Genomic DNA, 25,634 nt, shown 5'->3' with positions numbered 1-25,634 from the left:
CGGTGAAGCTGCACCAAAGGAAATACCTCTCATATAATCCGCACTTCTACTTCACTCCTGAAATCTTTGCATTTTCGGTGCGGGTTATACGTGTGACAATACGGAAGTTCCAAGTGTGCCCCCCCTCCTACTCACCTGTAGTTGGCCTCCGAGTCGAAGTCAAGGCCGCAGCCGAAGCCAAGCAGCTTGCTCACTAGGTTCCCCTGGCCGCACTTCTCCAGGTTGATCAGAAGCCGGGGGATCGAGTTGTGCACCCTGGGAGCAACAACGTGCAATCGGTTCCGGTCACATTTTGCCACAAACAGTCGGAAGACCAAGTCGGAACCGGTGGCATTCTCAGTTGCAGAGTGGCGAGACGCTCATTTCGAACTGCACAAGCCGTGACTGAACCCAGGGGCCATGAAGAGAAAACACAAGTTTGCTACATTCACAGAATTGGGTGTTGTGCAGCACCCTCAGCTGCTTCATTCACCAAGAAATTGAACAATTAAGGCCAAAATTTCAATTCTCCCACTGCACCTCATCTTTTCTGGCATCAGCAATGACATAATCAGGGCAGGTACCGAAAGGGCACTGTGCTGCTATCCAACAAACTGCACTCTTGGTAATCATAGTTACTGTCTGCTACCCTAGATGGCGCCACTATTCGCACTCTGCTCCTGACAGCACTTGTACACCTGCCGTGTTTTTGTTACGGTTGATAGTAACAGCCATTTCATGAAGCATCAGCTATGGCTCGACAAACAGGGTCATGTGAGTTGCCATGCTGCTGTCGTGACAGACAAGCCCAACATGCCCAATGCCTGTGTTAGGCTGCATCATTTAGCAACGTGCCACAAAATCTCTTGTATGTTTACCTGTTTGTAACGTCCACTGTTTACCTTACCCCGATTACTGCTACAAAAAAAGATCTGCACTGAATTCAAAAGCAAGTACTAGCTCATTGGGCAAGATCATAATGCCTGATTAGTTTCCATTGGATAGTTTTCCTCATTATATAGCTTAGTGATTATGAGGTTTTAATGTGCCGCTGCAACGCAGGTGATGAGGCGTGCCGTAGTGGAGGGTTCCGGATTAATTTTGACCACCTTGGGATTTGTAACAAGTGCCGGAATCTCGAGCACACAGGTGCTTTTGCTTGCCGCCTCCATCACACTCATTACGTAGCTTATCTGAGTGAAGTTTGCATTAAGGGTGCTGTCAGTGTTACTCTAATAGGCAATTTTTTGAATAAACCAAACTTGAATTTTGTCCTCATGGCCCCTGTAATCCTATTTGCAGTTGGGTGCGCAACACACGAACCCAATGGCGAGAAAAACTGACTTCGAAACCCATTTGGTTTCTAACACAAGTGCACGCACTGTGTATGCATGGCATGTGTGAAACCGTTTTTCCATGCTGACAGCAACCGATTGCCACATTTGCATGCCACTAACCCCCACCTGCCTCTCATACATCAGCGGCACGCATGAGAGGAAACACGCTGTGAAGGAAGTCTTGATTGTTGCATTTCTCAGTGAATAAAGCATCACTCCCTGCTGGAGAATCACCGAGGCTACTATCGAGCGCCACATGTTGTGACTGAAACAAAGCTGCACGTTGCCTCTTAATGCAAGCGCACCATGCGTGGAGTCCTTCATGACTGGCTTCACATCTTCGTCCAATGCAAAGCGGGAACCTACTTAGGATACACAACGCACCGCTCACTGCCTTACACTGGCAATATGACATGCCGCCAGCAGCTTTTTTATGCCAGCACTCCAGACTAAGGAAACAGAAGTGCACAAGGCCAACAAGTGACACTTTCACTCGTTGCAAGGGTGACTATCAGTGCAACAAGCCACCTGCTAACTGCACCTGCTGAAAGTGCTCGTTACTTCTACGTGTGGCCTGCTGTTTCCCTCTTCTGCATTACATTTCCATTTCCTACTGATCACGCACATGTTCAGGGGCAACACAATACGATAGACACAGAACTGCGGGCACTTGTGCTGCACGCAGTACACCCCAGGAACTGAGCAGCAGAGCTACTGCAATGCGACCAGACAGTAAACGCAGGAGCCAAAGCCAGCTGGCCCAAACGGTATGTGTGCTGAAACACAGGCGGGCCCCCCCACTCACTTGTCGACGAGGCCAGCAAACGGCTGCACCTGGAGCGACGTGCCGATGATGAGCAGCAGGTCGCACTGGGCAAAGTCCTGCACACACAGTCGGCCAGCGAGAAAGAGTTTAGAAGTGACAAGTGGGCTAGTTGGTATTACATTTGGAACACCTTCATGGCAGTGCACTCACTCACCGACACTTGGAAAGGGGACAACCAATCACAGCGCAGTGGTTTGTCGTTTCTTTCCAAGTGCCCATGTTTGAGACGGGACACTTGAGATTTACACACTGTGTGTATTTTAACATTCTGAGCACAAATGTGCAGTCAGTTTTCGTCTATATGTTGAGTGTAGACTTGTGCAATCTGTTGTGCCACTTTGTTTCGGGCAATTTTTTTCATTGTCTACCTATGAAATACTCTAATAGCTTTTATCCTTTGTCCTCCAGAAGGACAAGAGAGTGCAACTATACCACAGCGGCAATTTTAGCACTGTTCTGCAAATGCTGTTACCTTCATAAATGTCACGTCATCAGTTACCAATGTTTTTGTAAAACTAACTGCATAAAATCTTGTCCCAGCAAAAGGAAATTCTACACTTTTGTAGTTTTACTGCACTGTTAAGCTCGTAAGCTTTCAAATGCAGCAAAAATTATAGAAATCTGACCAGTACATGTCAAGATATTGTACCAGACAGTCGGCCTTCATGGGAAAAGAATTGGTTCTGAGAAAACATGGCACAAAGTTTGGAAACATAGGAAAAAATGGTCATTTAGGCGACTTAAAATAGCGACAGCCTTGTGAAAAGTTATGATACAGCTATGATATTTTGCAGGTACATTCCTTGGGACCTGTAGACTGCAAATAAAATTAATACGGACTAAGGATTTCTTGGCAAATTTTCATTCCTCAGGACCAGTGTCCCCCCCCTTAAAGGAGCCATGAAGAGAAAATACAACTTCATGTAATTTGAAAGAACTAAGATCCAGTATCTCACTCAGCTCCACTACAGCCCCAAAAAATGTTTTTTTAACAAAAAAAAGCAAGAAGTATTTAAAAACTTTCAAATTTTGCGCCACAGTGACGTGTTATGAGCAAGAATGACGTCATATGGGCCAACAATAGAACATAATTTTCACTGCGTTAACTGCACGTTAGCATTCAAGTGATGCGGTCAAATGGAACTAGAGGCTTCATTACAGACGTGCAGTCATGTGTCGTCGCGACAGGTCAGTTAGGCGGCCGCCAATAGCACAAACAAGGTTCCGTGACGTCATAGAAAAGTTGCGGGAAATTGACTAGGGGGTCGCGACTGCTTCACACGTTTTCTTTAATATCTCCGTTATTTGTTCGAAGATTGTGATGATATTGGTATCATTGTTATCGGGACTAAGCAGTCTTTCTAATAAACCCAACTTGTATTTTGTCTTCATGGCTCCTTTAAGTGCACTACCATCAAGATGTTCCAAAGACAAAAGAGAGCTCTGAAGCGGCAACACAAGACTTGCGCATGAAACGCTGGGAGGAAAGATTCGCAAAGATGGTGCATTTCACGACATTTCCCTCGCTCTGTTCTGGCCCCAGAAAGAATTAAGAAGCTAATACGAATCCCACGCTGACCGTGCGGTGGAGGAAAAGAAGGAGGAGGGGGAGAGGCCACAGCCCTGAGGGACACCCACCTCCTCGGAGAGGTCGAAGAACCGGTCCGGCAGCCGCTCGCCAAAGAACACTATGTCTGCACAACAGGGAGAACAGTGAGGCAGTGCAGGCCTCGAGGGGAGCTGGTTATTTACCAAATGGTACTTATTTATACCACCTTGGTAGCAAAATGCAATCCTTTTCTCTATTGTTGCACTGCAAACTTTTACGAGAAGTACCGCGGATTGTTGGCCTTGTCAAGCAGCTGTTAAGGGGGGCGCACGGCTTCTAAAACTATTTCTTTTAATTTTTAAGTAAACTCTGCGAACCTTATCAGTCTTGCTGCTTTTCCGCCCTTATTTTAAAAAAAAATGCCATTATTTTTTGAGTGAGTCAAGTAGTTCCCAAGATAAGTAGAGATAATTAGCAATTTTGGGGGGGAACAACAGACGAAACAGTGTTGGTCATAGCACTGTAATCATTACATTTTCCAATACTATGAACCCTGGTGAATGCAATAAGACCAGCGGTTTTTTGATGCACCGCTTGGAACTAATTTTACAGCTCATTATAAACATTGGTGTTTGAAATGGGCATTCAAAATGATTCCTTGCCACTGGTGCCAGAAAGTTTAATGAGCTGTAAATTAGTTCCAAGCGGTGCATCAAAAAACCGCTTGTCTTATTGCATTCACCAGTGTTCATAGTATTGGAAAATGTAAAGATTACAGTGCTATGACCAACACTGTCTTGTCTATTGTTCCTCTAAAAAATTGCTAATTATCTCTAGTTATCTTGGGAACTAATTGATTGACTCAAAAAATAATGGCATTTTTTTTTAAATAAGGGCGGAAAAGCAGCAAGACTGATAAGGTTCGCAGAGTTTACTTAAAAATTAAAAGAAATAGTTTTAAAAGCTATGCACCCCCTTAAAGCTTTTCAACCGAGGGGCCAGAACGTAGCAAGCCACAGAGAGATAAACTTTCCAGTTGATTTGGCTAGAAAGACCGCTGCACACAAGCACCCAGGCAGTGGTGCCCATCTGATGCCAAACTGCACTGAGCTAGTGCCACATGAAAAGGGCACCCACCACTGCCTTTCCGACACGTGCGAGCACTACTTGGCTGAGGTGGCGCGATCAACTTGACATCCCCACCGCCTCAACGGACCGACGTCAAGCTGAATCCAACGTCACAAACCCGCAGCTGGACATACAACGAGTGTGGCCTTGCCTTAGAGGGCCAGCAACACAAAATACAGCTTGGCTCAAATGAAAAGAACTCCCTCCGCTCCTTTTCACCCCATATCATTCGTGCAACATGCTCATCTCATCACAGCACAAGGACTCGCCTGGTCACAATCCTGTGGGAGTTACAAATTGCTGACCAACTGGCCTAAAAAGCATCAGGCACCGATACAAAAAGTTTCACAGATACATGAAAATGTTTGTAATGGCAAAGTTTGCTTCGTTTAGAAATATATCTTTTTTACTGAAATGTTTAAAATAAACAAAACAAGCGTTTTAGTTCATTTAGTTTTCACTAGTGGCGCTAGCTTTGTAGCAAGCGAGGTTTTTTTCTTTATTTTAGCACAGACGTGACATATTTCCGAAACAAGCAAACTAGGCCGCTTGGAGCCCCTTCAAAGACCGGCAAAACTTTTCGTATAACTGTACGATGGTTTTTAAGCCTGTGGGTCACAAAAAGTGTCAGTCCCGTGGGAATCTTAACAGGTGAGGCTATGCACAAAAAATTCAAGTTTGTCTTAGTCGAAAGATTTCGTGTTTTATAATGCCCCCAGCTCTTGTCCGGCAGGAAATGATGCCGTAATCACTAAGAAATTAGTCAATTTAGGTCAAAATTTTCATTGTCCCGCCAAATTGTGTGTTTTTGTGATATCTGCCATGAAGACATGATGGCACATATTAAAACGAGCTTCCATTGTGTCATTTGGCTCTGCAGCCTTGCTTGCTGTCAGCCCTCCCAGATGGCGCTACCCCACTCTTCTTTCTCCACTGTGCACATCTTCCTTTCCTTTCCTTAGCTTTGCTTCTTCTGGGCACCACGCTGAAGGCATCGTGCTGTTTGTGGGCACTTATCCAAACAAACAAACAAACAAACAAACAAACAAATAAATAAATAAAGAAATACTCAGCCACAAACCATTGTTTGCTGTTGCTTTGTTTTTTACCACATTTACACCTCGCTGGTTTTTCTTACAGCAGAATGGGGCATACCCCATGTTTCGTGAAACATGGGGTATGCTAGACAAACAGGGTCACGTAACACAACGTACCTTACGCCAATCGGCCGGTGGCGTGCAAGACAACTCCAAAGCGATGGACTGCTGTGCAGCTATAACAAGCACAGTGCACACAGTACCAACAGCAGTGCGCATCGGTACTTCTATGCTTACGTGTATTTTCGTAACTTCCACTGTTTACCCCACCATTCTCACTGCTGTAAAATGAATGCCCATTACATTTAGGCAGAAAAAGCTCGTTCGGCGAGCTTATAGGCCCTCCCTAATTTGCGTTTGCTTTTGCCGGCCTCAGCCAATCGCACAGCTGGGCACATATGACATCATAGGTTCTGTTGCGGGAAATGAGCTAGTGGGTCGCATGGCCATTCCCTTTTTTCCCCAATTATGAGAGAAGTGTGCGTTAAAAGTGGTGTAGTTCATTACAACAAGGCAATCTTCCAACAGAACCAAACTTGTGTTTTGTCTGCACAGCCCCTCTGAGATGCCCAGCCTGTTTCCCCTTGTACAGCATAAGATTGGAACGACCACCATCTGCCCATCACCCTGCATTCTCCGCTGCGCCCTTGGATCCCACGCTTCTTCCCTTCTGTTACCCACCCGATATACCCTATTTATTCGAATTTAAGGCGAGGTTGTTTTCCAAAACCTGTAATCTCGAAGTTACAATCCCCCTTATAATCGAAGCTCAGGATATCTCTATACTGTATGGCGATTCTTTTGACTCCCCAAACTGCACCCTCACCTTATAATCGTGACCGCCTTACAATCGAATAAATACAGCAACACCCCCTTGCAAGGTCTGTAAGAGTAAAATGGAATGAAATGAAATCCACATTCTTTTCCAGGAGAACTTTGGGTTAGTGGTGGCTTCTGGGACACAATGGCTGCCTGCACATCACATTTGGCCAGCGGGAGCTGGAAGAGCATCGCCCCCACAGTGCAGATCCCAGAAGCACTGCCCACTGCGCTCTCCTTCCCCATTCCACCCGCCAAAAGACAGACACCCACCTGGCTTGACGGGGGACTGGCACTCTTCGCACAGGGGCACCGGCTCACTGGCTATGCGCTCTGCAAGGAACGGGGTGCGCAGCGTTCAAATTGAGGCCTGTCGGTTTATCACACCCAAACTGCAGCGCAGGCGACCAGGCCCACAAAAACAAGCACATGCACAGACAGCGCTGTGCCTACTCGTACTATGCCCTCGGTCTCCTGTGCTACAGCTTCAAACGCGGTGCATGCCGCGTTTGAAGCTGTAGCACTTCAAGAATTGTCGGTACAGAACAATTCGAGGGAGAGAACACCCACCATACGGCCTGCCAATTACGCTGGCTGAGAAGCCTTCTGCTATACCTGCGGCTGTGACATTCGCCTTATTTGTCCACCCAAGCAGGCTCTAGAGTTTATCTCCCATAGGGAATGCACAGGAAGCCTGCCCAAAGGAGGAACATCATTGCTTCTTGAACAACAACCATTCCCATCGCGGCAGAAGAGAGAGGTGCGCCTCCACCGTTGTGGCACAGAGCTAACAGGTGAACTCGGTTGGTACCGAAGGCTTACTAAAGGGGCTGGTCATCCAATCAATGCCCGGCTCCACGCAGTGACCATTTCCATGAACAAGGACAGTCCGCAGGATCTCATTTTCCATCATTTTCTCCTTTTTTTATTTCATGTACATCACATAATGTGCAGTCTGAAGGCTTTTCACAGGTGACAAGAAAAAGAGAGCAGGCCAGCTTGCAAGCGGATGCAGCAAAACCTCGCTACAAGAGACACTCAAGGGACCCCGGAAACATGTCTCTCGTAGCCAAGGTCTCCTGTATGCAATGTTGCTAACATGGTGGACATAGAAACATGAACCAAACCGCTATCATTCAAATGTCTCTTATAACGAAGTATCTCTTCTAACAAAGTTTCACTGTACACGCAGTGAGCCAACAACTCAACCCAATGCGTTGTGTGCAGAAAGCATGGTCTCTCTTGCGTGCACCTGGAAAGCAGACAAGAGATTATGGGCACTTCTTTCAGGAGTGCCCAAAACGTCCACTGCCATGCACGCATGACTTCGCGCACGTCTCGAAAGACGGGAGCCTAGGCTTTGCAATGCGCTCATGCTTCACGCTCTGGCCGGACGTGTCTCCCCATTCCCATTGCTGTTAGGACCGAAGAGAATCTGTTTTTGCAATGGGCAACAAGTTATGCGCCAACCTTGCAACATTGCAGCTTGCTTCACACATCGCGGGCTGCTGCGTGCATGCAACCACTTACAGTGGTGGCCAATCAGCTTTCCCCAGGATAGGTTTCTGCAGAGGAAAGTTTGACATCCACCTCCTATGCAGTTGTACGGCTACAAAGGGAAGCTGTTCACAAACTTCGCAGCTGAAGAAAAATTCGTTCTGGTCCAGGATTCGAACCCGGGACCACTACCTCTCTAGGGAAGTCACCCTACTAACTGAGCTAACCAAGAGGCTAGTCATTTGTAGTGCGAGAGCGCATTGATCAACAACTCGAAGTGAAGGACAAGTGTCATCCTGGACCAGGACAAATTTCTCAACTGCGAAGTTTCTGAGGACAGGTGTTATGCTGCACCAGGATGAATTTTTCTTCAACCACAAAGTTAGTTTCTGAGAAAGCTGTGCAGCTCTCCTTTGTAGCCGCATGGCCGCATTGATGCGGATGCCAACCCTCCTCTCGCATTAAGTATAGGTTGTATTCACTGGCATCGCACACCTACTGGCAACCCTGTGAGCGCGCCACCATGTATGTGCCACAGGGTCTGTGCTACGTCGGGCTCCACGAGATGGCGGCACTTGGTCGTGTTGGCTAGGCCCGATGGCGCACGTCACATGACGACAGGAAAGGGCTGTTGCATGTTGGAATGCCAATTACTGTTCCGCGCAGGAAACACCCTACGATCCACCTGTCACCGGACACGGTTGAAATCGTCGCACGACTTGGTGGAGCGGTGAACACTTCAGAGCCTACGTGCACATGTAAGTTTTCATGAAATTTGCAGGGGCTAAAAAAAAAGACAGGTTTTTTCCCTTTTTTTCCAAAAAAAAACATGAAAAACTGATAAATGACGATTCTGCACAGATCATCAAATATTCGACATTTTTCTTTAGGTGACACCAGAGTCCTTCAATGCTTCTCTGGTCATGAAACTCCCGGACAAGTTTCGTACGGGGACAAACGCAACCGCGAGGGGCACCACCGCAGGTCGGAGGGCATCGGGCAGCCGCTGCTGCTCTGTAGCCACACCGACAGGCAGGAACGCAGTAGCAGCATGCCCGTTTGCACCAAATTTTTTCGCCTCTCACAAAATGATAAGTCGATTTGAGCGGCCCACGACACGTAAAGCGAAAGCGTACTGCTGATAAGGCGGCGAGCGTCTGTTTTATCTTACTCCGTGGTCCGTTCCCTGCCAAACGCGCTCTGACCACGCCAACCGGCTGCCCTCCGATCAACAGCAGCGCCGCGGCGCGGCAGCGTACGAAGCTCTCCCATAGCGTGACGGCAAAGTTTCATGACCAGAAAGGCATTGAAGGACTCTGGTGACACCCTTAAATGACTCATGAAACGGGAAAAGTGACTTTAGTTGCTGGAGACTACACGAATGAAACCAAATTACGGCCGCCGCAAAAACAAAATAAGTAAATACAGTATCCATGGAAACTTATTTGGGTTCGAGTGGGATTTGAGCACGAGTCGTCAAAGTAGGCAGACAAGTGTCGCAAGCATGGCCCTAACCCTGTACCATCCCAGGATAGAACAGGAGTTATCCGAAAGCGTGCCGCATCAAAGGTGAACGGTGAACACGTAAAGGCACCGCAAACACGAACGATGCAGCAGTAATGAGGTCTTCAATAATCGCTGGCTTTCGCTTTCAAATCACTTGAAAAACTTAGGCAACCGATGAATTTTTCCGATTGCACTGAAAAGAATATCATTTTTTCATGCTGTACCACTAAAGTCCCAACAGAGCTTCCACTCTGATTGTTTTTGTTTTTTTCAACGTTCCTGCGGTTGAAAAAAAAAAAAGAAAAAAAAACGTGTTTTTTACCTAATGCTTTTTTTTTTCAACCACTCACATGTAACTGTGTCATGATAAACCAAGTCAAACACGCATGCTAGTGAAAGCCGATCGCCCCTTCAAAGCCTGTCACCTGTTCAAGGACAACAGAAATATTGTTGCCAAAAATTTTGCCATGTGGAAGCCAAACCCAAATGATTTGTTCTAAATATGCACCTAAATCAGCGTACGCGTAAAACATTTCTTCAAAACCATTACCGTATTTACCCGATTCTAACGCGCACCTTTTTTCCGAAAAAGTAAGCCGAAAAATCGCATGCGCGTTAGAATCGGATACAAAACCGAAACTGCCGTAACAGCGGGGATTTCGTCCACCCATCGCCATCGCCATCGCCATCTCAGGATGGCGCCAAAGCTTTTAGCAACGATTTTTCGGCCGCAGCAAGCCTAGGGGCCTAGGCTTTTCTATCGGAGTTCCCACAAATTGTCAAATCGTTTCACTTGCGCGCTTGATAACAGCAGTGGCAGCAGCGGCTCCCACGCGTTCAAAACTAGCGGTCGGCTGAAGCGTGCACCTCTGGAGAAGCTCTCGGGATGGGCGTGTGATACGTGGGCCACGATCCGATAGACCATGGTTGAACGTTCGTTCAGAAGTGTGGCATCGCGAACGTGCTTGAAGGCACCGAGGCCGAGCTGTTGTCAGCGGAGAGCGACGAGGAGTGAGATGAGTGAGATTACTTCGGGAAATAAATCGCCCGTTTCTGTCGCATTCGTTTGTATGGGTCACAAAGTCCCGTGTGCGTTATAATCGGAGGTGCAAGTTTTTTCATTTTTTTTTGCCAGGAAAAGCGGGTGCGCGTTAGAATCGGGGGCGCGTTAGAATCGGGTAAATACGGTATTTGGTTTTTGTGCCCAACTTGTGGCGACATCCATGGTCGCGGGCAACTGCCGCATCGGCCTCTTGCGTGTCCTGTCGCTCTTGCTCACAGCTGCAGTTTTAATTTATCAGCGATACAAACTTTTCGAGGGCAACGAGAGTGCCACCAGATAATGCAAGTGCGATTAATAGTAGATCTGTTGACGCTATGGCTAAGAATCGGGTTGAAACGGGGCAGACAACGCATGCCGGCGTTTTTTTTAGATGCGACTGCATCTCATTCACTCGCCTTGTTCCTCCATACGGCGTTGTTGGTGTCCGTCCACACCCCTCCCCCATTCTCCTCGCCGCGTGAGCTGCGCTCTCCGCCGCTCACCCCCTCTCCTCTCCGATAGCGAACACTCTCTCGCGAGGGGAATTGGATTCGATTCGATTGGCTTGGCTTGGATTGGATTTGGATTGGATTAAAGTGGATTGTGTTGCGTCATAGCCACGTCACGTTGCGTCATAGCGGCGGCAGGGGGTTCACGGCACGTTTCACGCGATGGGAGAATCAACCTAACGGAAACAACAACGGAACCCCCTATGTGTCGCATCTACACAGGGGTTCCCGCGAGGGGAGGTGGGAGAAATTTTTTCTTTCTTCTGTGAGATGCGGGCGCAATGCGTGTGCGCCGGCACAGACACGGCGGTTTCCAGAGTTGCTCAGCAGAGAAATCGCCCGCTCAGCTTTCCCGCGAATGCCACCCACCCCTGAGCCAGTCCAGGGAGTAGGCGTGGTTGCAGGCGATGCAGTGGGAGCTGTGGAAGGTGCCGTGGGCCTCCACCAGACGCTCTTCCGGGATGCCGGCCAGCCGCTCCAGGGCGTCGATGTTCTGCAAAGGCAGGCGCCACATTCACTCATTCCGGGCTTGGGAGAGAGTGCCGAGCGAGTAGCGTAAAGATCCGAGAGAACGCCCTCCCCCGAAACATTGCCGACCCCCCTTTAGGGGGGTACACTGCTCTTAATTCTAATTTCTAAGTAAACTCTGTGAAACTTGTTAATCTCGCTGCTTTTATCTCTCTGATTGCAAATATGCCATTATTTTTTTAGCTAGTCAATTAGTTGCCAAGATAATTAGACATAATTAGCCATTTTTGGAGGAACAACAGAGAGAACAGGGTGAACATCTCTTGAAGTGCAGAGGTGCGCTGCATGACGTGAAAATGTAGAACAGGGTCAATTACACAAAAACAGACAAGGTGTAATTCATGTAATTCACCCTGGTTTACGTTTTCACGTCAGGCAGTGCACCTCGGCAATTCAAGATGTTAAAACACCAACTAGCCCACTCCCAAGCCTTGCAGAAAACAGGGGTAGTCGTAAAACTGTAATCTTGGTATTTTCCAATACTATGCACCATAGTGAACACAATAAGAAAGCGGTGAATGAAAGTTTGACATCCACCTAAATGCAGCCATACGGCTACAAAGGAAAGCTATACAGCTTTCTCAGAAACTGCGCAGTTGAAGAAAAATTCGTCCTGATCCAGGATTCGAACCCGGGACCACTGCTTAAAGGGACACTGAAGTGAATTTGTCAAGCTCCCGTTTTTGCTTGCACTGCGTAGACTGGCTCAAATTAGCACACTTTTCATCGTTTATCCGGTTGACAAATCGGTAATTATTTTACAAAGCGCGAAAGAAGAAAAACTACCATGCGCGGTTTGCGGCGGCCGCACCAACTAAGGTTGTGACGTTGGGAAGAGGGGCGCCGTGATTGGACGATGCCCAAGGTTAGCAATCAAACAAGTTTTGGTTTCGGTTTCGGTTCTGTAAAACATAACCAATGGCGTTGTTGGATGGGCATTCTCAATATCTCAGTAATCATCGTACCGCGCTTCTGCCATGTTGTCGGCTGTAAAATGCACAAGATAAGCCTCCCAGGACGGCTTGTAGTCGTAGCATTCACTAGCCGAGACCTACGCAGTGCATGAACGCCCTCCGCGTACCCGCAGACGCCCAAATGTCATGCGCTTTTCCCCCATATTTGGAGCTTGCCTCCCTCATGCCTGTATCGTAAAAAGCGTGTTCGCACCAGGCCAAGGGTCTGTTCATTCTGGCCTGTGCCCACTGCCTGCAAGCAGTCGGTGCTTATGGCAACAGCACGCCAACGAGAACTCGCTAGCGCGCCAGTGCCAGCCTGCGCGCGTTTTGTGAACTAGTTCGTGTAGACATGAACGTTGCGGCCCAAAAAAAGGTGAACTCAATATAGAAAACATCGGCGGAAAACAAAAAAGTTAACTTACAAAAAAAAAAAAAAAAAAGCACGTACCCGCGGGGATTCGAACTCGTGACTTGCAAAACACTTGCGGTGACATACCTAGCGCCCCAGACCACTGAGCCACGGAACGGGATACGAAGGCCTTGCTAATATAGGGTATGTATTGCACAACCGGTTTACACTTTTATTTAGTTTTGGCATTTCAAGCTGCTTAGGTGACTATTTGTTGTACTGCGCTCGTGCAGTAAGCGTCGCCCGAGTTTCCACAGTAGCTCACGTCTAGCAATTGCATTTCGTAGACGGAAAAGCGTTCGCAGATGCGTAGTCGTGCTGCTGACCGCTGTGCTTGTTCGCCCAGCGCAAAAAAGTGCTTCCCGCGCCCTAGTTTTACGCTATACGGCAAAAATATCAGTTGATTTTATTTCCTTAGTACCTATATTGACTTCGCTGACTCTTCTCCAGCCTTCAAGAGGCCTTATATTTTCCTACTGGCGTACCAGTCAGCGAAGCGTCGCATGTGCGCTTGTGCAGCGCTTGTGTGAAGCGACCTTCACTTGAAGCTAGATACAGTGTACAAACAAACCAAGTAAAGAAAGGCACATTCTTCCATTCACAAACGTGTCCTGGCTTCGTTTCAACTAAGCGAACGAATTGCGACCAAGCAATTTTTTTTTAACCTCCTTGATTGCGACGACCCACCGGCGGCCGGCGGACGAAACGCTGGGCCGACTGACTCTGTCTGAAGGCCGGGGAGCCGTGCAGAAGCACAGCCAATTGCCACCTCATCCCCTCCTGACGTCACACGAAAACGCCACAGAAAATGGGCGAGCGTAAAGAGAGGAGGACAGCATTTTCGAATTAGTTTTTCTACTAAATAAAATCGCGTAAAAGCGCCTAGAGTGGTCGAAACATGGCCTGGGGACTCCGGACTACAATTTGCGCTAGTAATCCCGCAATGTTTACATATCACTTCAGTGTCCCTTTAACTGGAGCAGTCGCTCTACCAACTGAGCTAACCAGGAGGCTAGTAGTTAGTAGCGCGAAAGCGAATTGATCAACAACTCGAAGTGAAGGACAGGTGCAAATTGACGAGATTTAGGGGAAATCCCCAAGGCGGAGTAAGTTTCTGTGAAGGAAAGTTTGACATCCACCTAAATGCAGCCATACGGCTGCATTCTTTGCAGCCATACGGCTGTAAAGTTTCTGAGAAAGCTGTATAGCTTTCCTTTGTAGCTGTATGGCTGCAATTAGGTGGATGTCAAACTTTCCTTCACAGAAACTTACTCCACCTTGGGGATTTCCCCTAAATCTCGTCAATTAGAATAAGAAAGCGGTTTTTTGATGTAACACTTGGAACTGATTTTACAGCTCATTAAACTTTCATGTTTGAAATGGGCGTTCGAAATGTGTCCTGGCCACTGGTGCCAACAATGGACATCTCCCAGTGTGGCGCGATGTCCATTCATTCCACCGCCCTCCCACTAATTCGAACTCTGCTTACTTCAAGCAGTTTTATGGTCCCCTTTGAGTTCGACTTAACGAGCTTACATTGTATTTTGTATTATGTTATTATATTGTATCGTTATAACATATTATATTTGCCCAGTCCTTGGTTTTGGTCACTGGCAGCAAACAGCACAAACTAGCCCCTTTGATATCCTCAGTTCCTGGCAAGAACATGATTAGCAGGTCACCTCTGCTTCATCTGTCTTTAGCTTGGTTGTTGGAAGCTTGCGTTAAGGTTGGCACCTCCGTTATTGAATCCACGCAGTCCGAGCCTTTGTGTGACAAATGCACCCCAGTATTCCACAGTGCACGTGTGACGTCTGCACTCCAAACAAAAGATCGCACGCACAAGCCACCCACCGATAAAGCTGCCCCTCCATCGCGAAGTCTCCTCTCTGGGCAAGCTGCAAACGACGCCAGCACCTCGATTTTTTTCCGACCTACCTCTCCCTTTTCTCTCTGTCCTTACTACCGCATTTATTCGATTATAAGGCGATCACGATTATAATGTGAGGGGGCAGTTTGGAGAGTCAAACTGCCCTCGCCAAAAAATTGCCAAGAACTCCCCCCCCCCCCCCCCCCCCCCAAAAAAAAAAGAAAACTGCCATATATATGTATACTAAGCTTCGAACATGAATTTGAGACTACAGAATTTGGAGAAGTACCTCACCTTACATTCAAATAAATGCGGTAACCTCAGCCCTACATTGTGTGGTATGGCAATGCACGCAAGTACACTGAAATGCCCATGCTCAACAACGGGCATCGGAATTTGATTTTTTTTTTCCTTTCCCTCTGCAAGAAAACGTGTCCCTGCCAACGGGTAGCAATCAGGTCACGAAAAGCTTTACACAAATTTCCCTTTTCGTCACCTGGAGGGGAAACAGCGGTAGCGTTTCCACCCTTTTTGAGTGCCTAATGCTTTGAATTTGAATTGCTAACCTAAACAGAATTGCTAACCTAAAACAGTTGAGCAATTTGCTTTCGTTTGTCAATATTTTTTATGCTCACAGTTAGTGCACTGCATGATGGGTTGTCTCCAGTTGTTGAATGGGCGTCGTGGCCCCGTCAGGCGTTAATTCTGCCTATAGCCACGCCACCCAAGACAAACTTGTAATGATGATTGCCTTGAATAAATGAAATGAAATGAAAAATGAAATGATGTAGGGGGAAGCCCCCAAGGTGGAGTAAGCTTCTGCCTGCGAGGAAAGGTACCTACACCGCTTTCTTGGAAACATCGCAGGAGATCTCCCCTAAATTTGGTCGTTTAATGCTTCTGTCTCGTTGATTGATTGATTGATTGATCGCTGGGTTTAACATGACGATGCCACGCAGGCGATGAGGCGCGCCATAGTGGAGGGCTCCGGATTAATTTTGGCCACCTGGGGATCTTTAACGTGCGCCGAAATCTCGTACACACAGGCATTATTGCTTTTTGCCTCCATCGAAAAGTGGCCGCCGCGGCTGGGAGTCGAACCCCCGCGCTCGTGCCAATGCTTCTGTATCACTTCAACTTGTCGACCAATTTGCTCTCACGCCAAAAACAACTGGCCGTCTCCTTAGCTCATTTGGGGGAGTCCTAGAGAGGTGGTGGTTATGAATCCCGGACCAAGACACATTTTGCTTCAACTGCGACGTTTCCGAGAAAGCCACGTAGCTTTTCCTTGTGGCCACACGGCTGTGTTTCAGGTGGGTGTCTTGTTTCCCTTCTGCACCAACTTTACACACATTTTTTTATTTACTTACAAGATAGCAAGAAATGAACTGTTTCTTCGCCCAAACTACCAACGAGCTACACCACTTAAATGTTCGACATTGCTAACGCCGCCCTTTTCAGAAAGTCCTGGAAATAGTACATACTGCAAGCGCAATACAAAACAGCAGGAACTGAACTGTTTTGTTGTTTCGTCTAAACTAACAACAAGCTGCACCCCTGGAGACTTGCTAAATCTTCAGAACGACCGTGCTCGTGCGTAAATGAAAGCGACAGCGGTGCTGCGGTTCTATAAACAGTAAACTAACAATGGGACAAAGAGGTTCACCGTCTGCGCATGACCGACTCGCTGTTTAAGCACACTTCACTGATAACGATGCCAATTGGTGTCGGGCTGGATTGTCAGGTATTCCTCTGGCGCACTGTGGCCAGACTGGGCAAAAGATTCGGCCAAAGGCCGATGCGTTTTCGGGAGATTTTCGCTTCGGTCGCACAATCGTACAAAACCGTGGAAATTCAGGAGTCTCCCTGAAAATTCGGGAAACCTGGCAGGTATGCACTCCTGTGAGCCTTTGCGCGTGCACGCCCCACATGGGTCACTTGTTCCTGCTTCCACCCAGTCCTGAGGAAGACGTCTCTGAACACAACCCTCACGTACCTGCGTGTACAGCCTCAGCAGGAGGCCCTTCTCGTGCAGGAGCCGCAGGAAGTAGTGGCTCAGGGTCGGCTGCAGACAGGGGGGGGGAAAGACAACGACGTCTGAGTCCACCAATCCGTTCCAAGACACTTCATTTCGAGAATAACTCCAAGCATCACACGCACAAGGGGGATCTCGATATAGTAATACAAGTAATAGAGTCGAATCCCGCTACAACGAAATTGATGGGACGCGCAAAAAATTTCGTTGAAGCGAAAATTCGTTGAGGCGAAATCCGCTCCAACACACCACGGAAAGGCCCGAAAAATAGCCCTGTATGTTTCCGCATCATTGGCAGCAAAAAAACAATGTTTAGAAAAAGGAGTGACACGCAATAACGTCATGTTTATTCGGATAACAAACATACCAATGGTTATCTGTGTTCACTGCACGCAAAGAACACGTTACGGAGGGGGGTGAAGAAATGCAGGCGCAAAACGTATTGCTGTACAACAAGGCGTGCCCACCGAGCTGATTACTTGCAGATAGCTGCGAGGCCGTCGGAAGCCCCCTCTCGCTTGTGGCAGGAGCAGTGCTGTTATCTTATCCTCTGACAGGGCACGGCAGCTACTGACCTTGGCAGGCAAGACGCGCGCGCTTGCATTTAACATGACCGCGCGCTCGCGACTAAGATAGGATGACTTAGCTTCAAGACCAAACACGCAAACATGATTTTTGCTCTTGGCTATGAAGAATGGTAGAAGGAAAACGGCAAGGACAGCTGCTCAGGAGTCACAACGCATACATGACGGCGCCGCGCCAGCAGCGGAGCACATTCGTGCGATTTCAATTGGATGCAGATTGGCTGCAGCTCCGGCTTGGCGAACCGGGCCTGCACCTCATGTAAAGACGGCCAGCCACATCGTTATCACCATCAAACAATGGCATCCGCCTATGAGTTTTTTTTTTTAGTTTTGGGTGGCGGTGTGGGCGCACCGCGCATGTTTTCGGTAAAACTAAGCGTCCTGAATGTTTAAAAAGTTACAGGTAGCTGACGCTATGCTTATTTTATTGTAAAATAATTGTTCAAACCAAGCCCAATTCATCGAAAATTTCGTTGAAGCGAAAGCAAGCCAGACAAATGGTTCGTTGTGGCGAGGACTTTGTTGCATTGACTTCTATGACTAGCTGACAGGGAATTGGAAATATTTCGCTGAAGCGGAAATTTCGTTGAAGTGGACTTCGTTGTAGCGGGATTAGACTGTACGCCCATGTGAAGCTAACCTGGGAGCTGGCTTCAGTCAGGGCGCCTCTCCTATGCTTTCCTCCCTTCACAATAGCAACATTAAGAAGGCGGTCGGTCAGATGGTTTGACCGCACTGAGTGTTTTCGCGACAGACTTGGACGAACGGCGCTTCGTCTTTGAGCTCCCCTTTGGGCTTGTGTCTATGTTCCCCACCTCTGCCTCTTGTGAGCACTGAGTGCAGTCAAACCACAGATCATATTAAGAACATGGCAGCCACCTGTCACTTACGATTCCCCTCTGGGGTGGCTCGCAAGCCCATTTGTTGGCCTACCCACGAGCACAAGCGTTCACCGTTCAACTCTGCTGCGCAAGTTGTTCGCTGCCCTGGCACTGGAGACAATTCGCCTCTGTGCCATGTGCTATGATATAAGTAATGTAAATTATACACGGCCTGGGGGAAAAAAAAAAAAGAAACTCGCAAAGAGGGTGAGAAAATAAGGTAACTAAAGGCAGAGGCACATGAGCAAAACATTAAAAAATAACAGAAGTTTACTGATGTTCCAAGAAGAGCACTTCCTTTCTTCAGACAAAGGAAGTCCCCCTCTCTCTCCCTCGCTCTGTGTGAGAAAGAGAGAGAGTTGTTTCTAAAAGCGGCTTCAGCAGCTGCTGTCGCCTGCCAGTGTTAGCCTAATCCAAAACATTCAAAGCGTCGAGTAACATGTTGTTCTGCCTTTTGCCGCTGTTTATAAACTTCGTCTTCTTCAGAACTTTGCCACCAAGAGTGCACAAAAAATCCCCTTATCTCGCAGTTCAGCTATGTTTCCGCGTCAACAAGCTGGTGCTGAAAGTTTTCTTGGCTTCATTTAGTGCTCACCGCGTTCGGGACTAGGCACATTTAAGGCATTCGTGAAGGCGAATGAGTCGTGCAGAACTCTTCAGATCAAAAAACGACATTAAAGCGAATGGCATAGAATTTTTGCGTGTAGCAGCAAATTAATGGCATTAAAACTTGAGGCATTAACCTCTTAATGTCATTTTTCCTGTACGTGTGGCACGGGTATTGGTGAGTGAGCGCTCTGTGGCCTTACGCCGGGCTCAGACTGTTGTCACAACTGTCGCAATATCTTTAAATAATGATGCCATTTGATGCTTCAGCCAAGCAAACTGCGTGAAGCGCCGTTTTTTTACGTCCATAGCGCACGTTATGGCTGTTTTGTTGGTAGTCTGAACACAGCCTTAGCTGCCATTAAGACACACTGGATGTCAGCACAATTCCATCCTGCCTGTGTTTGGTGCTAAGAAGCCTCAACACCTGGCTGTACGGTAGTCAGCGTGCCAGTGTCAGCTGACTGCAAGGGAAACGGCTGGCTCCCCGCGAGCCCCTTCCACCACTGTGACCAAGGCCTGGGAAGCAGCGGTCACCTTGAGCTCCTCGGGGAACAGCTGCCGGGCCAGGGCGTAGAAGGGCGCCGGGTTCCGCTGCATGTCAGAGGGCAGAGAGGGCGGACACAGTGAAGGCAAGTCTCAGTCACACGTACTGCAAGCAGTAGTACAGGCCAGCACAACCTCTGCCAAAACAATCTCCCCATTCCTTCTTCCTCTCCCAAGCGCTCCCACACAGCCTCTGCCAAAACTCCACAACACCTCATCACGTGCTTTGGCAGCTACCAAGAAAAAATGCACCAGCAGTGGAGACGGGATAAGTGGGAACCCCACTGAGAGTGTGCTGAGAGTAAAAAGTGCATAAAATTTATTATGAGGTTTAACGCACCGCAGTGGAAGGCTCCCGATGTCTTTAACAAATCTCGAACACACGACCGTTTTCGCTTTTTGCCTTCATCGGAAAAGCAGAAGCCACAGCCAGGAATGGAACCCGCAACACCTTTGGGCTCAGCAGCACAACACAGTCTGGTCAAAAGTGCATAAAATGAACACCAAAAGCCTGTGCAAACCTTGCGTGGGAAAAGTACTGAAGATTTTCAGGTCGGATTGGATTGGACTGGATTAGAAAGGACTTTGAATTTGAGGTCCTCTCAGGGCAAAAAATTAGTGTCATTGCCAGGTGGTACCAAAGTTTAGAGAACCTCCTCCACATAATACTAACTGTGAAAAGCTCAAGTGGCGAACCATCAGGTGTTACAAAGGTAATACCAAGCGCTCTGAGATGAGGACGCCTTTGGCAAGCTGAAGGCCGCACCAAAATCAGGCATACATTAGAAAGGGTGGAAGCAAGTCAGGCTTGGCTTCTACAGCAACACAAAACCCCAGCAGCTGATGCCATGTGTCTACAACAATCAAGCTGGTGGCAAACATGTCTGCGTAACGTTCTAACATTCCAGCAGTGATGGTAATTTCGCGTGCACGTTGTCCAATGGGCCTCAGCAATTTCTGTATAGAACTTCCAAGCAAGCAACCCCTTTCATCGTGTTCTTAGTGCCCTTACAGCAATGCACTTGCTTAGTCTCGCCCCTTCAGAACCCTACTCAGGTAGGACTAAGCACTGCTGCCTCAAGGGCTGCCTTCGGGGGCAATGGTGGACCAGTGATATTCCCTACCAGAGAGAAAAAATTCCCATTTCTAGGTTCAGAATCTCCCTATTATGGCATTTTCCCCACACATTTCACAAGAATTCCCCGCAAATTTCCCTGCACTTTCTTTTAGCAGGTAAAGAGTAGCAAGTAAAGAGTACAGCTAATAAATCTTTACGTTGATTCCTGTTCAGTTTTCGGCATTCGCCAGTGCCATTTATGTCTACTTTACATAGCCTTCTATACGCAGATGCCATTCGGAGAATCTACCACTGAGCAGCATTTGACTATGCATTTCATGTTTCGAACCAAACAGCATGCCTACTTGGCATGCTGAAGCTTCAAAGGGGTACTGACACCAATTTCTGGAGTTAGTATTATTACGCAGTTCGTTTCCTTGACTCAACAGAATACCCTGGCTGAAATATGAGCGGCCGGCAGCGCGTGAAACATACTTCAATTTGATCTGATTTATCACAGGGCGGAGTGCAGCAAATGGACGTCAGCCTGACATCACTCCGTGAGAGGAAAAAGAAGTGACATAGCCATCTGTCTCCAACGCTCGTTAGAAAATCGTGACGTCCCTTCACACGCGCGGCCCGGCAAGCAATGATCGGGCGCCAGCGTGTTCACGAAGTGATACCTGCAGCCAGAGTGACAAGCATAACTGCTGCCCAGAAAGGCACTGTAGGCAAAAATTAAGTGCTACACGCAGGAAAGGAGCTGATAATAAAGGCTCAAACCGCAACAGAAGCCGCCACCAGGTCTTTTACTGAAAGCGGTCATCAAATTTTTGCCACAACGCTAGGCCTAACGCCTTCAGACAGCTCATCCGCTCAGCTCCGGCGGCGGGGCGGTCGAAACAACGCCTCCTCCGGCCTTTGTGGTGTTTTGACGTCCGTGCAAAACGGTGAGGTCATTCCGTGGTTCTGTCACACGCGCCCTTCGGGCAGGAAGCCAGCGAAACTATAATGAACGATTTTTCGGCCGTTCAATGTGATGAATTATCGCGTGCTCAAGTATTTAAAGCACTGTTTCGGGTTCACCAGGTTTGCCGTTAAGCATTGATGAAATCAATAAAAAAGGAGCGTAAAGTTTTGGTGTCAGTACTCCCTTAAGCTGCACGTACGAACAAGAACAAGACATTGTTCAGTAATTGAGGTAATTTTAGCAATTTTGAAAGCTGGTGCCATCGCTTGTTGACAGATCACAGACTAAGGCGCCTGCAAAATAAATTGGCTCCTTGCCAGTGGTGCCACCAAAGTTTATTGAGCTGTAAAATTAGTTCCAAGCGGTGCATAGAAAAACCCGCTTTTCTTATTGCATTCACCAGGGTTCATAGAATTGGAAATCATAGAGATTACAGTTTTCTGACTAACACTGTTCTGTCTATTGCTTCTCCAAAAGTGACTAGTTACCTCTAATTATTACCTCGGTAACAGATTGACTTACTCAAAAAATAATGACATACTTCACATCAGTGGGGGGAGAAAGCACAAAGAGTGACAAGTCCCCCTTAAAAGATTTTTCTCGTAGAGTACTGTTTCCTATGTGACCCCTTCTGTTTTGTAAACTGGATTGCAAGCACCGTTGGATGCTTGTGGCTTGCGGGAACACGACTACCGATATTTGAACATATATCTGACAAACTGTTCAGGAAATCTTTAAAAGAAACCAAGTGATAAATGATGCGAGGTCTCGTTTATTCACACAATTCTTTCGTTTTACTCCACGACCCCCCACAATTCCTTGCAGCCACTATTAAAGGAGCCATGAAGAGAAAACACAAGTTTGGTTCATTCAAAAGATTGTCTCGTTAGAATCATACTGACACCACTTTTAACGTAAACTTCGCTCAAATAAGCTACATAATTAGGAAAAACGGGAATGGTCATGCGACCCACCAGCTCATTTCCCGCAACAGAACCTATGTCGTCACATGAGCTAAGCTCTGCGATTGGCGGAGGCTGGCAGAAGCAGACGCAAATTAGGTAGAGCTTACAAACTAGACGAACGAGCGATTTGCGCTTAAATTTAGGGCACATTCTTTACAAAGCAATAAGAATGATGGGACAAACAGTGGAAGTTACGAAAGCACATGTAAACATAGAAGTGTACTGATGCGTTCTGCTGTTCGTACTGCGCACAGCATGCTTGGTTTCGCTGCACAGCACTACGGGGCTTGGGGTTGTCTCAGACGACACTGGCCGATTGACGCAAGCAACGGTGTCTTACGTGACCCCATTTGTCGAGCGAGCACTGTTTCAGGGAACGAATATTTTCTCCCAGAACAAAAACAAGCCAGGTTTAAATGCGGGCAAAAGCAAACCAAACGCTTGCCACGGTATGGTGGCGCCATCTAGGTTACGGAACGTAAAGAAACGCGGGAACAAACCAACACCGCTGTACAGGGTGGAGACAACCTTTGAACGGTCCCGTGCCGCCGCAATTGGGCCAACGGGCTCAACGCGTTATTCTTTTCGTTTCCCACGAGACCTAGCAACGCGAAACAGACAATATGATTCAAACTTCTTCAGTAAACCGCGTTGCGGCGATAATTTTAGTGCGGTTTTGACACAATGACTTGCTTCGGCGGCGAGCGAGCAACCGAAAATGGCGGCGCCAGCGTATATGTGTCTCTACCCTGTACGGCGGATGCGTGAATGAAGGTATTCTAGGCTGCAGAGCGGTCGGTTCCTGTGATGTCATTTGGGACCACGAAAACGCACGATTGAGCGGGAAAATCAAAATTTTAACCTAAATTGTTTAATTTCTCAGTGAATAAAGCACCGTTTGTATCCGGACAAGCGCTGGGGACACTATAAAACACGAAATCTTTCGAATAAAACCAACTTGCATTTTCTCTTCATGGCTCCTTTAAAGGTTCCCTTTCGGCCAAAATCCCAGCCGAAAATTCTCCCAAAAAGGGGAAATTTCCCACACAGAACATCACTGTGGTGTATGTCACGGCAAGCAGTTCAGAACAAAGGCTGTGTCAAACTCCTGTCTCGAAACAAAAAAGAAACACAAAAATGACAACAAAATGCCGAGTTTGTGCAAAATTGAGCAAGTGCTTTGGCTAAGCAATCTCATTACCACCCATTACGCAAAAAATCAGCGTACATTGCATTTAACGGGAGACATCACCGGTGAAAAGACAATTTTGAAGCAGCTGCTTCAACCACCGTTTAGGGTCTCTCTTACTGCTTCATGTCGAACTAGATTTAACTTTCTGGCTTCGAAGCGAGTACCGAGTTTGTCTGAACAGTTCCGAATGAAAGCAGATATTTTCAGATCAAAGCGAACGTTGAGCGATTTCCAATACGAAAGCTATTATTCACAATTTCTCACGCATGCGTGATTACTTTATCAGGATGCGAAAACAGAAGCACGGAGAAAGAAAGATGTTTCTTGCATCTTGATAATGTGGTCACACATAAGCAGCCCTAGTTAACACCCTCCAGAAAAGAATTTTTTAATTATGGCCCACATTTTTTTTTTCTTCTATGAGAGGAGCACAAGGAGATCAAGGAGGTCAGAGGTGCTCCCTGAAAACAGCTTGGACGCACGTCACCAGAGCAGTGCAGGAAAGCAATTGCCACAAGCGGAGAAGGCAGGCGCATGTTCTGGAACTTCAAAATAGTTTGAAACTTTATCCAAAATGTCCCAAAAGTGCCCTTTGATTCAAATCCTAGAAGAATATCGCATTATTTGCTTTGGTATACCAAACTTCCGAATATTCCGAAACTTCCGAATACCAAACTTCCGAAGACATCCCTCGAAAAGGGGCATGATGGCAGTGAGGAGATGAAGAAGGAGGAGTAGGAGGAGGAGATGATGAAGAAGAAGAAGAAAGGTGAGGGGGAGATGAAGAAGAAGCAGGAGGAGGAGGAGGAGGAGGAGGCTCACTCGGAAGTAGCCGATCTCAAAGATGGCCTCGGGCGACGGCAGGTTGAACTTGCCCAGCTTGGAGTAGATGCCGCTGCTGGGGCTGCGGAAGTCCGGGATGCCCGCCGCTGCACACACCGTCCCGCCCACAACAAAAGGTTAGGGCACTGCAAGCAGCCATTCCCAAATTTTCAAATTTTGCCGGTTCAACCTCTCCTGGAGGGCTGTGGAATAAATTTTGGCCCTCTGTAGGGGATCTTTAGCGTTCCCTGAAATCTCGGCACAGGAGGGGCGTTCTTGCCTTCCGCCTACACTTGCAAAGCAGTCACCATGGCCAGGATAGAACTTTGTGCTCAGCACAATGCCTAGCCATTGCAACGGGTAAAAGAAAAAAAAATAATAACGGAAGCACAAGGCCAAGGAGATAACAGGCACCCGTATCTTGCCCTGCAGTTGCACTGGGAGCAACCCTATCATAGTTACTGGCTGCTTTTCTGCAGCACTCACAAGTGTTCAAAGTGTGGTACACTGGGTGTCCAGCTCCCTCGATATTGTTGCACAGAATACAGTAGGACCTCGCTGATACGTTTTAAAGAGAAATGCAAGGGAAAAATGTATTATCCAGGAAAACGCACTATCAGGTAAGAAACGTACTACGGGGAATTTCCGGTGTCCACAATTGAGAGCATACTACCCGGGAAATCATATGAAGCGAGAAAGTATCAATGGAGTTCTACTGTACCTTGCTGCGTCTGAAGCACGGCAGAGCTCACTGATAGGACTGTTAAAGGGACGCTGAAGTGATATGTAAACATTGCGGGATTACTTGCGCAAATTGTAGTCCGGAGTCCCCAGGCCATGTTACGACCACTCTGGGCCCGTTTACGCGATTTTATTTAGTAGAAAAATTAATTCGAAAATGCTGTCCTCCTCTTTTTACGCTCG

General features: G+C 47.5%; 1 protein-coding gene across 1 annotated transcript in view; it reads right to left on the bottom strand.

Annotated features, from left to right (window-relative positions):
- Sirt2 (Sirtuin 2) overlaps positions 1-25,634 on the bottom strand; it is a 59,098-nt gene that overhangs the window by 14,477 nt on the left and 18,987 nt on the right. Inside the window, exons 6-13 of the mRNA XM_077694744.1 lie at positions 24,711-24,817; positions 19,696-19,752; positions 17,049-17,117; positions 11,659-11,782; positions 7,009-7,068; positions 3,781-3,836; positions 2,122-2,198; positions 136-255 (exon numbers count right to left, since the gene is read on the bottom strand). Of these exons, the coding sequence (XP_077550870.1) occupies positions 136-255; positions 2,122-2,198; positions 3,781-3,836; positions 7,009-7,068; positions 11,659-11,782; positions 17,049-17,117; positions 19,696-19,752; positions 24,711-24,817 (670 nt within the window). The remainder of the gene's footprint in view (positions 1-135; positions 256-2,121; positions 2,199-3,780; positions 3,837-7,008; positions 7,069-11,658; positions 11,783-17,048; positions 17,118-19,695; positions 19,753-24,710; positions 24,818-25,634) is intronic.

This window comes from Haemaphysalis longicornis, unplaced genomic scaffold (genome assembly GCF_048455015.1).
Source record: "Haemaphysalis longicornis isolate Haplotype H1 unplaced genomic scaffold, Haemaphysalis longicornis Haplotype H1 scaffold_13, whole genome shotgun sequence".
In the NCBI taxonomy this organism is placed as follows: domain Eukaryota; kingdom Metazoa; phylum Arthropoda; class Arachnida; order Ixodida; family Ixodidae; genus Haemaphysalis; species Haemaphysalis longicornis.
This window is presented reverse-complemented; position numbering and strand designations above follow the sequence as displayed.